Source organism: Chrysemys picta, chromosome 12, assembly GCF_011386835.1.
Source record: "Chrysemys picta bellii isolate R12L10 chromosome 12, ASM1138683v2, whole genome shotgun sequence".
NCBI classification, from domain to species: domain Eukaryota; kingdom Metazoa; phylum Chordata; order Testudines; family Emydidae; genus Chrysemys; species Chrysemys picta.
In genome coordinates this window covers 40,874,891-40,885,458 of record NC_088802.1, presented here as the reverse complement: position 1 = coordinate 40,885,458, position 10,568 = coordinate 40,874,891, and the positions used below count along the sequence as shown (strand labels likewise).

General features: G+C 46.0%; 1 protein-coding gene across 1 annotated transcript in view; it reads left to right on the top strand.

Moving 5' to 3' along the window:
• Positions 1–4,692: 4,692 nt before the first annotated feature.
• Positions 4,693–10,568, top strand: part of MGAT5B (alpha-1,6-mannosylglycoprotein 6-beta-N-acetylglucosaminyltransferase B) — a 175,635-nt gene continuing 169,759 nt past the window's right edge. The window contains exon 1 of the mRNA XM_024101714.3: positions 4,693–5,427. Within this exon, the coding sequence (XP_023957482.2) occupies positions 5,360–5,427 (68 nt within the window). The 5' untranslated portion in view covers positions 4,693–5,359. The remainder of the gene's footprint in view (positions 5,428–10,568) is intronic.

The window sequence follows — 10,568 nt, the reverse complement described above, 5'->3', positions numbered from 1 at the left end:
ATACCATTTATTCAAATATTTTTGGATGTTTTCTATATTTTCAAATATTGATTTCAATTACAACACTGAACACAAAGTGTACAGTGCTCACTTCATATTTTTGATTACAAATATTTGCACTGTAAAAAACGCGAGGTGAATTGAAAAATACTAATACAAGTACTGTAGTGCAATCTCTTTATCATGAAAGTTTAACTTACAAATGTAGAATTATGTACAAAAAAAAAAACCGCATTCAAAAACAAAACAATGTCACCTGAAAGTGAGAACAGGTGTTTGCGTGGCACTGTTGTAGCTGGCGTCGCGAGATATTTATGTGCCAGATGCGCTAAAGATTCATATGTCCCTTCGTGCTTCAACCACCATTCCAGAGGACATGCGTCCATGCTGATGACAGGTTCTGCTTGATAATGATCCAAAGCAGTGCTGATTGACGCATGTTCATTTTCATCATCTGAGTCAGATGCCACCTGCAGAAGGTTGATTTTCTTTTTTGGTGGTTCGGATTCTGTAGTTTCTGCATCGGAGTGTTGCTCTTTTAAGACTTCTGAAAGCATGCTCCACACGTTGTCCCTTTCAGATTTTGGGAGGCACTTCAGATTCTTAAATCTTGGGTTCAGTGATGTAGCATCTTTAGAAATCTCACATTAGTACCGTCTTTGCAAATCTGCAGTGAAAGTGTTCTTAAAACAAACATGTGCCGGGTCATCATCCGAAATATATGAGCAGGAGACATACAATTCTCCCCCAAGGAGTTCAGTCACTAAGTAATTATCGCATTATTTTATTAATGAGCTCTGGAATGGTGGCTCTGGAATGGTGGCCGAAGCATGAAGGGGAATATGAATGTTTAGCATATCTAGCATGTAAATACCTCCCAATGCCAGCTACAAAAGTGCCACCTGAATGCCTGTTCTCACTTTCAGCTGACATTGCAAATAAGAAGAGGGCAGCATTATCTCCTGTAAATGTAAACAAACTTGTTTTGTAGGCTCTCAAGTTTTACATTGTTTGTTTTTAAGTGCAGTTATGTAACAAAGTCTATATTTGTAAATTGCACTTTCACAATAAAGAGATTGCACTACCCTTCTTGTATGAGATGAATTGAAAAATACTATTTTATCATTTGTACAGTGCAAATATTTGTAATAAAAATAATATAAAGTGAGCAGTGTACACTTTGTATTCTGTGTTGTAATAGAAATCAATATATTTAAAAATGTAGAAAAACATCCAAAATGCTTAATAGAATCTCAACTGAAATTTATTAACAGTGCAATTAAAACTGTGATTAATCGTGATTCATTTTTTTGAGTTAATCGTGAGAATTAACTGTGACTAATTGCCAGCCCTAGTTAATGTCCATCAAAAACATTTTCAGGTTTTTGCTGAAACATCTAATTTTGGGGTTATTTTATAATGAAAAATTCTATTGATGGAAAAAATGTTTTAATTAGAAAAAAATGTTTTGATGGAAAACTTTCAATTGTCTCTGATCTGAACTATCACGTGTCTGATTGCAATGCGGCTTACGGTGCCTGTATATCCGTGGCACTCTGACTTTAGTAGTGTTACTCCTGCTTTACGCTGCATGAACAGGAACAGAGTCGATGCCCCAGGTCTCTATGGAAATAGGCGTTGCGATGTCACGGCAGTCATAACATGGCATTTTACCGTGATCAGCCTAATGGGGAAAATGTGGGGCACTTGTGTAAGTGCAGGAAGCCTGCAATTAGTTTATAAAAGAGTGGGTGTTCTTCTTATTGCAGTGACTGTCCTATTAATAAAGCAGCGGCAGAAAAGCATTTGGTAAGCCATTTTGGGGAAGGGAAATAGTTTTCAAACTTCTTTTCGGGGGTGAAAAAAGCAAAGCAGGTGAATGGGGAAGGGAGGATGTAGAGGAGGAAGGAGGCATGCATTCATAGAAGGAAGCACATCCTCTACAGAAGGGTCATGTCCCCTGGTTGTTACTGTTAGCTGTACCAAGAGGCACCAGTGTGGGATCAGGTGCTCTTGTGCAAGGTGGTGTACATGCACATGGTGGAAAAGAGAAGGTCCCCAAAGAGCTTGCCTCTTCAGTATGCCAGACTCTGCCCCCAGCTGTGCCCAGGCTCACACCCTGAGTCATTGTAAATTGAGGCACAACTTGCCCCTCTTTGTTTAATTCTAGTTAGTGAATCTTGTCTCTGATTCCACCTCCTGGGATGCTTCACAATCATACAGGAAATGCTCATTAGTGGGCTAGTTGGGTATGCAGAAGCAGAACTGGTCTGATCAGGCCAATGAAAATTACATCCAACTGTACATAACGAGGCTGTAGGTTCCTTATGCGGCAATCAAAATGACACATAAAGCAATTATGCAAAGACATAATTCCAGCAGGGGCTTTGGGTGGCACCATAAACCACTGGAGCAGAATTCCCTCTGGGTTGCGTGGCTGCCTATTTGTTAGTGCTGCTCATCTAGCAATACCACCAGCTCCACTCTAATCCAGTACCTGAACGTGCTCTGTGAGCCAACGGCGCTATCAGCGCTCAGCGCTGCTCTGAGGCACCCAGTAGAATGCTGGCCCATGACCGAGCCTGTGGGTGCTGGTGTAACCCACACACCTCCTGGGTATGGTGCTCTGCTCACTCTAGTGGCACTGAGACCACTTGGCGTCTGCCACATGGCTTTTAGCTCATGCAGTAGAGGCTCATGCGTTTAGCTCCAGAGATCCCAGGTTTGATCCTCCCTGCCGACAACGGGGATCTGTCGGGGTTACACTGGCACCAGCTGTCTACAGCTCTATCTGTGGGAAATCACCCCTCCACCAATTCAAGCTCCACTCTGACACCACCCAAACCAACACTTTCCCTTGAGAGGGGGCTTCCATAGAATTAGTAGGGCCTTCCTTCTACTGGATCTGAGAGGGAGGGGCAGGCATCCATGGCCAGGACTCTGCTAACTGTAGTGAGAGCCAGTCTTCTCTGCAACGGTGGGAGTAAAATGGCATTTTATTTATTGAGAGTCTGCTCTTAAATTTCACGTCAGAGAGTTCGTGTCCCCTTTACACCCCCCTCCCCGAACTCTGGGCACCCTTGGTTTACAAGAGCATGGGTGATCCACAATAAACTTTGAGCAAAGCAGCAACTGCCTCATTTCTTCCCAACACACCACACATCAGCTGATCTCCAAGTCTGTGACCAGTATGGCTCCAAACCCCTCCTGATCCTTCCCAGCTAGAGAGATTCCACCCTTAGGCTCCTGCCAGTGCCTGGCCCAAGAGATGAGCTGTACAGTATGCTCAGAAGGTCAGCAAATTCCGGCTGTTTGTAGCTCTCAGTGCTGCCATCGTCCCTTCCTGGAGGTCTAGTCCCTTCCGTGAGCATAGGATGTTCTTACTAAAAGTATTTCCCATTTCCCAAACAAGTCCTACAAAGGCCCATCTATAACGATGTGACTAATTATCACATCGTGCTAAGGTGACTTTCATCACAGAAACAGAGAACTGGAAGAAACCTCACTAGGTCAGCAAGTGCAATCCCCGGCACTGAGGCAGGACTAATGGTGGCTGCTACTCAATGGGAAGGTTGAGAACCTATGTACGTGTAACCCACGCACCTCTTGGGTGTGGTGTTGTGTCCCATCTAGTGGCACCGAGTCCACTTAGAGAGAGGGAGAGATTATGAGTCTGCTCTACAGCCTTAGCTAACAGTCAGTTGGCTTTTAGCTCGCACCATAGAGGCTCATGCACTAAGCGCCAGAGGCCCTAAGTTCAATCCTGCCCGCCGACGACCAGGCTCTGTCGGTGTTACATATGTGCTTGCCAGGCTAAGTTCTGCCCCAAGGTACGCTGGTGTAAATCTGTAGTAACTCCCTTTCAAGTGCTTTCGCTCCACGTGTTTGATAGCTGGTTAGTGAGAGGTGACCGGTACAGCTGTGCTGCCTCTCTGATCAATCTTACTCTTTCTATACGGCAAAGGGCCATGCTCTTATTAACAATGCAGAAGATCAGCAGGTCTATCTCATTGCCACAGACGCAATGAGCCCTGTGCATCAGCAGCTGAGGGCCTCTGTGGATGAAACTTGACTAGACAAGGAGATGGATTCTGATTTCACTTACAGCAGTGTAAAACAGGAGCAGTCCCAGTGACCTCACTGATGTGAGGGAGGCAGAGTTGGACTCAAGGCCATTCTGCTCCATGCTTTAAGTATCCCCAGGCACTTTCCATCAGATTAGGGGTTTGCCCTGCCATCTGTTATGCCGCCTGGTGGTTTTTGGGTCGACTGCTGTCTTTCACCCCAGAGGTGGCTGCATTTTAGAGGTGCTTGCTGTTGATAGTTTGTGAAGCAGTTTAGGATAAAAGGTACTCTATTAATGTGAGATTTACTGTTGCTATTAAAATTTAGGAGTTCACTGATAGGGATGGGGGCTCAGTTGTCTTGGTAAAAGATGTAAGGGGGTGAGATTTCAAAATATAGGTCTGCAGCCGAGGAAACATTGAAATCTCTGGAGCGAAGAAGTTCCAAGAGCCGGCATAGCTGCTGGATCAGCCCTACCAACATAATCACTCCTTCACAGAAGGCAACCGATGCCATCCCATGGCTACCACTAGATGGTGCCCAATCCACAATTTAACAGGAAGGTTTTCGCCAATCCCAGCTGGAGCAGTGCAGCCTTCTCCGGTGGAAACAATGCAGTGCCTGCTCAGATTAAAGCAAGGGGCTGGATACCTAGGTTTGTGCAAGGGAGCTCCCAGGATGGGATGGAGCTGGCTCTGATATCACATCTGTGGACATAGAGGGTTGGGAACACCATCGGAATCCAGACCAGTGCAGACTTTTGACTTGGGAAGCCTTCCCAGAGGACAGCAACTAGCTGGAAGTGCTGAATGCTGGTTTGTGTATGTGTGTAGGGGGGTGGGTGTCCGGCATTTGACTCCAATTAAGGTGAAATCTGGAGCGAACAGGAAGGAGAGCAAAAAGTGGATGTGATGAAGGAGTCAAGGTGTCTCCCAGCTGCTCCATCTTCTGTGGGGAGAGATGGATGGACAGAAGTGCTGCCGTTTGCGACAACCTGCCTCCAAAATGTGAATAAGAAAATCCCGCAAGAGAACCTGGTTCAGTCGTGCTCGCTCTGTTAAGATCTATTTCATCCAGAGCAGACAAACATTCACCAGGGTTGCTCCATTGGAAGAGAAGTAGCTTACCTGGAGCAGAAGAGCTAATCCCCCTCTCGGTGAAGTTGGATTGGTTTGGGGTGCTTACCCCACCTCTGTATACAAATCGTCCTAACCATGGGCACTGTGTAACGGCAGCGTATGGCTGGCTAAAGTGTCGGGTTGCTTCCTTTTTATTTCTTATATAAGTTTGAACAATGATCACAGTCAATTCGGATGGAAAAATAATGATCAGAAGATGTCTTGTCACCTTGAGACCTTTTAGGTAAAGTTCTTTTTATTGCTCTATTTACCATTGTCCCTCCCCACCCTCAGCCTTTGCACCCCCATCTTTCTGTTGAGCATCAGGGAGCTGAAATTGAATAATTCATCTAAACAAATTTCCTAGCCCTCTCTGTCTTCCAGGGGAATCAATCCCAGATTGAAATGTCAAGAATCAAGCAAGTTTGCCTTTAAGTCAGCTTGATGGGAGCTGATGTATGGCTCTTGCATACTGTACCTGGCCTGCTAATTCATTTGTAATGCTAATATCAGTTGTGTATTAGTTACAGGTTTTTAATATTTTTCTTGGTGATATTTGCACCCACTGGGGAATCGATGCATACAAATTAAAAGCCAGCTTTGGCTGTCAGTGACACTGGTTTGAATCCAATGATGTTAATGCAGTTTCTCCGGATTCACACGTGTAACCAAGAGCAGAATCTTATCCAAAGTCAGACCTTCCAAGCTCCCCTCCCCACCTGAATTTATGCATTTCTACTTATTAATTTCCTCCCCCCCAACAACTACAAAGTTTTTATGATTCTGTGACTATTGATTTGCATAAACTCCTTGCTGTACGTCTTTTGTGTGTGTGTGTGTGTGGACTGTCCATTAACATGCAAACTCTTCTCTAATGCTTGTGTGCTTTCTTTAAAACTGATTTGAGGAGTCATGCTTTATGCACTTCCAGCCTCCAAAGGGCATTGTTTGTTTGTGTCTTATGGGTGAGGAATTAAAAATATAAAGGTTAGGTCTGAATCCAAACAAACCCATCACAGTGCTTTCTGATGGTCCAAGTAACACAAAAGCATTCAAAGTGGATTTCACAAACCAGGATGCTGGGTTTTAAACTTGGCCAAAGGAAATGGGGTTTGGGGGGATGGAAGGGAGGGTCGGGTTATCTTTTCTCACATGGGATAGCTTTTGAGAATTATTGCTGCTGAAATTTCATCTGTCTAAAGAATTTATCTGCCCCCGCACACCACTGTTGTATCTGAGCACTTCAAAGTCTTTTAATGTAGTTATCCTCCAAACACCTCTCAGAGGTACGGGAGTGTGATTATCCCCATTGTACAGATGGGGAACTGAGACACAAAGGAGGCTAAGTGCCTTGCTCAAGGCCATACAGGGAGTCTGTGGCAGAGCTGAGAACTGAACACAGGTTGCCCAACTCCTAGGTTAGTGCCCCAATCACTGGACTGCCCACCTTCTTGGACCATCCAGGCAAACAGGTGGGACAGGTAGCTCTGCTAGGACTTGGGAGTGGGTCAGCAAGGGGATTGTACCTCCCCGTTGGCTTGGCAGGGATTTTGTCTCCAATCTGATGGCAGGCAGGTTGGGGGGATAGCAAATGGGTAGAAGGGGCACGCCGGTGAGGCTGTGCTGTAGGGCAGTTGCTTTTGGATAGCAGAGCTTGCCTCCTGGAAGGAGGATAGAAGAGAAGGGAGAGGTGCCTAACCACAGTTGGGCTGCATGTTGAAGAGGGGGTGGGAGCAATTCCCTTATCCCTCATCCTCATTCCGCTGCTGTGGGCCAATCCTGCCCTCAGTGAAGTCCAGGGCAAAACTCTGATTGACTTAACAGACGCAACACTCATGGATGGAGCAGAGGTGGATTGGGGCACACCCTGAACTAGCAGGGAGGGGGCTAAAGGAGGGCGGTTACTCTGTAGCAATTCACGAGCTGTGCCAGTTGTGTCAAACACTATACGCAGCCGTCATCTAGAGCTGTCGCTTTTGCTCCTGTTGAATGACACTCTGCTTAATAGAACAGCAGCGCCCAAGGCGTTGTGCTGGGCTCGGCGGCTGCCTTCAGCGGGGGACGGGGCCAGCGCCACTTTGAGAGGGGCTGTTCATTCACTTCCATAAATATGTTTGCTAAACACCAAGATGAAGTTAGTGGAAGGGGCTCCCCCTCTGGGAGCGGGGAAATCTCATTTCTAGCAGTGTCCTGGGAATAAGGCTTGAAGTAGGGGTAACAGCAATGAGTCATAGCACACTGGCCAAGTCTGATTAAAATTAGGCCTGAGACTGGAACAGGAGGGGAAATGTCTGTGGGGATTTGGGGATGGGGCCAGGTGACCAGTTTGGGGGCTTGGTCTTGCTAAGAGACTCAGGTACCTGGACAGCGTTCTCAGTATGCTAGGGCCTGATTCTGCTCTTATGCTGGTGTAAATTGGGAGCAATTGAAATCAATAGGGTTACGCAGCTGTTAAACCAGTGTGAGACTTGAATCAGGCTTTTCTAAGAGATGTTTTTTCCTTGAGATTGTATATCACAGGAAAATAGATGTGATTGACTGTGGCTAAAGCACCTCAGGGGTGTTTCCCCCCCAATCATTTAGACAAACTGGTGGCAAGGATTCTCCCTGGTTTAACTCATCAGTAATGGTGTTTGGTGGGAATATTTTGAAGCATTGGAACTGAAAGGCTAATAACACCAGTGTAGTAGGACTGAGGTGGTGAGGGAAGCCCGACCTGCAGCACCCACTCATTTTCTAGGTCTAAGCCCTGCCCCCCAGCTTTGCTGATGCTCTTCACCCCCTGCTAGTCTAGTCCTTGAGCATCCCACAGATCAGCTAAAGGTGTTATGACCTGCAACTTTTCTCCTATTCTAGCCCTACTTCTCCCTACCTCCACCAATTTACCAGCGCACTTCAGTCCTCACCTGTGGCACACCCTGTTGTTTGAACTCTGCCCTTACAGATCCCGAGCCACCATTTTATGTAGCGACCATGTGGTGAGACTTGCATATGCTCTTAGGCCTCGTCTTCACTGCAGCTTTAGCTCGAGGTGTGATTCAAGTGCTCCCTTAAATCTCTAGCTCAAGTTAAGTGGTGCTTTAATCTCAAGCTGCTGGGGGTGTGGGTTGACGCTTGAGAGCTGTTGATGCTCACACTAGTAATGCAGTGGGGACGTAGCTAATGTGCTGCTAATCCAAACGTCTGTGTGGATGCTCTCACGTGAGCTAGACTAACTCAAGAGCAGCTGGCTGCTCTTATCCACACTTAAGTTAGTGCTGCAGTGTAGGCAAACCCTTGGAATCTAGACAACCCCCCCCCCCCAGCTTTGTGTAGTACTGTGGCTGGTCTGCAGTCCATAGTGGTCACCTAAATCTATTGAGACCACATGTCAGCTGGCGTTTAATCAGCTTATCTCCACTGAAGTCAGTGGGCTGGATCCACATGGGTGCAAATCAGCATAGCATCAGTGAAGTTGCCAGGCACCAACTGGAGATTTGGCCCATTGAAATCAAAGTGGCGCTCGGCTGAATTCAGTAATCATCCTCCGGATAAGCTTAGTGTCGTGAGGGAAAAGTCCCAAATCTGTGAGCGTGCCCTGGGAATGGAGAAGAGTTGCTGATTGCTAGCACTCTGTAAACATAGCAGGAGGAGATCAAATAATGGAGAGGAGGATTTCTTGATAGAAACTTGTGTGAATGGCTCACTTCTAATGTGTCTGACTTCAAAATCAAAGGTACCTCAATGAGTGATTCTACCCAGCAGTACCCGATGGAGCCAAAAGTTAATCACAAGTCAACTATAGTGCCTTACCCCAGCCATCTCTATGCTTCTCTTTGGGGAACTAAAGAGGAGTGCCGTGAAAGCTTGTAAGTAGAAAAGCCATTTCTTTCCTCAGAAGCTTAGGGTATGTCTACACTACCCGCCGGATCGGCGGGCAGCGATCGATCCAGCGGGGATCGATTTATCGCGTCTAGTCTAGATGCGATAAATCGACCCCTGAGCACTCTCCCGTCGATTCCTGTACTCCTGCGCCATGAGAGGCGCAGGCAGAGTCGACAGGGGAGCGGCAGCAGTTGACTCACTGCGCTGAAGACACCATGGTAAGTCGATCTAAGTACTTCGACTTAAGTTGCGTAACTTAGATCGATCTCCCCCCCAGTGTAAACCAGGGCTAAGAATGCATTGTTCCCATGGAGGATTAATGCTGCTCCTTAGCATTTTGCTGTCTGGTGACCCAGTCTGAGAGGCCTCTGGTGTTTCAGGACCATGGAAAGCTCATGGTTTCAAAGGATGCTGCAGCCTTTTCCTGCATGCGTTTCCAGGATACCCAAATGATATATAGCACATCAGAATACAAATCCCCAGGGCCAGATTTTGCTCTGTTATAATTGTGTGAATCTTCAATAACTCTATTAAAAACGATGCCGTTATTCCAAACTGACAGTAAATAAACTGGGCAGAACTTGGCACTCTCCTCCTGGACATAGTCCTAAAGCAGGGGCTTGTGAATACTTCAGTCCCGGGGTAGAATCCTAGGTAGAATTGTCACCACAACCTTGTAAAATCAAAGCATCCTGAATTAAATTAACATGTGGTGACAGTCCACGTGATGAACAGCCAGCTCGGAATGTAGATGCTACATGGTCGTCAAAACTCTACGTTCAACAACAGGTAAAGTTAATGGACTAGTTTTGGAAACGGGGCCTGATGCAGCTCTCATTTACTGTGAAAGTCCACTGATTTCAATGCAGATAATTCTGACTTACACCAGTGTGAGGTTCACTCAGGCCCCTGGTATCTTTTGGCCATTTCCCCAATACTAGGCGCCAGCACACAGAACTGCAGTCCAAACTTCCATGGAGATGCGCGATTGAATGGAGAGCCTTTCACACACACCCTTCCTCCCAGTAAGAAAGGGAGAAAATCAGAACAAAATAAGAGACAGCCTACAAACTAAGGGCGAAACCCCCGAATCTCCTTACTCCTAGGAGAAATCCGAACCGAGCTAAATGCTGTTTCTCTCCCAAGTAACCGACTTAGGATTTGACCTGGTACCTCTTTTTAAGTACCTAAAATCTTGAGCCTCCTCCCCTTCCTCTGCAATCCATTTGAAACTGAAGTTTTTTCCTTCTAATGAGATGCTAGAACGCATGGCCCCTTTGAATTTTTTTCTTCAGTAATTGTGGAGGGTTTTTCCTTCTTTCTTTCCTCCATGGTCTAAATTGTTAATTAAATGCGGAGTTTAACCATCGCTCCTTGCCAGATCATAATTATGAAAATTAAAATGCATAAACAAGGCCTTGCATAATGATGAAGACATTATCAATAGAAAGGATTTGAAAGATGAGCAGGATCAGCTCTGATCATTTAAACTCCAATCCCCCAGGTAATGTGTCATTAAAG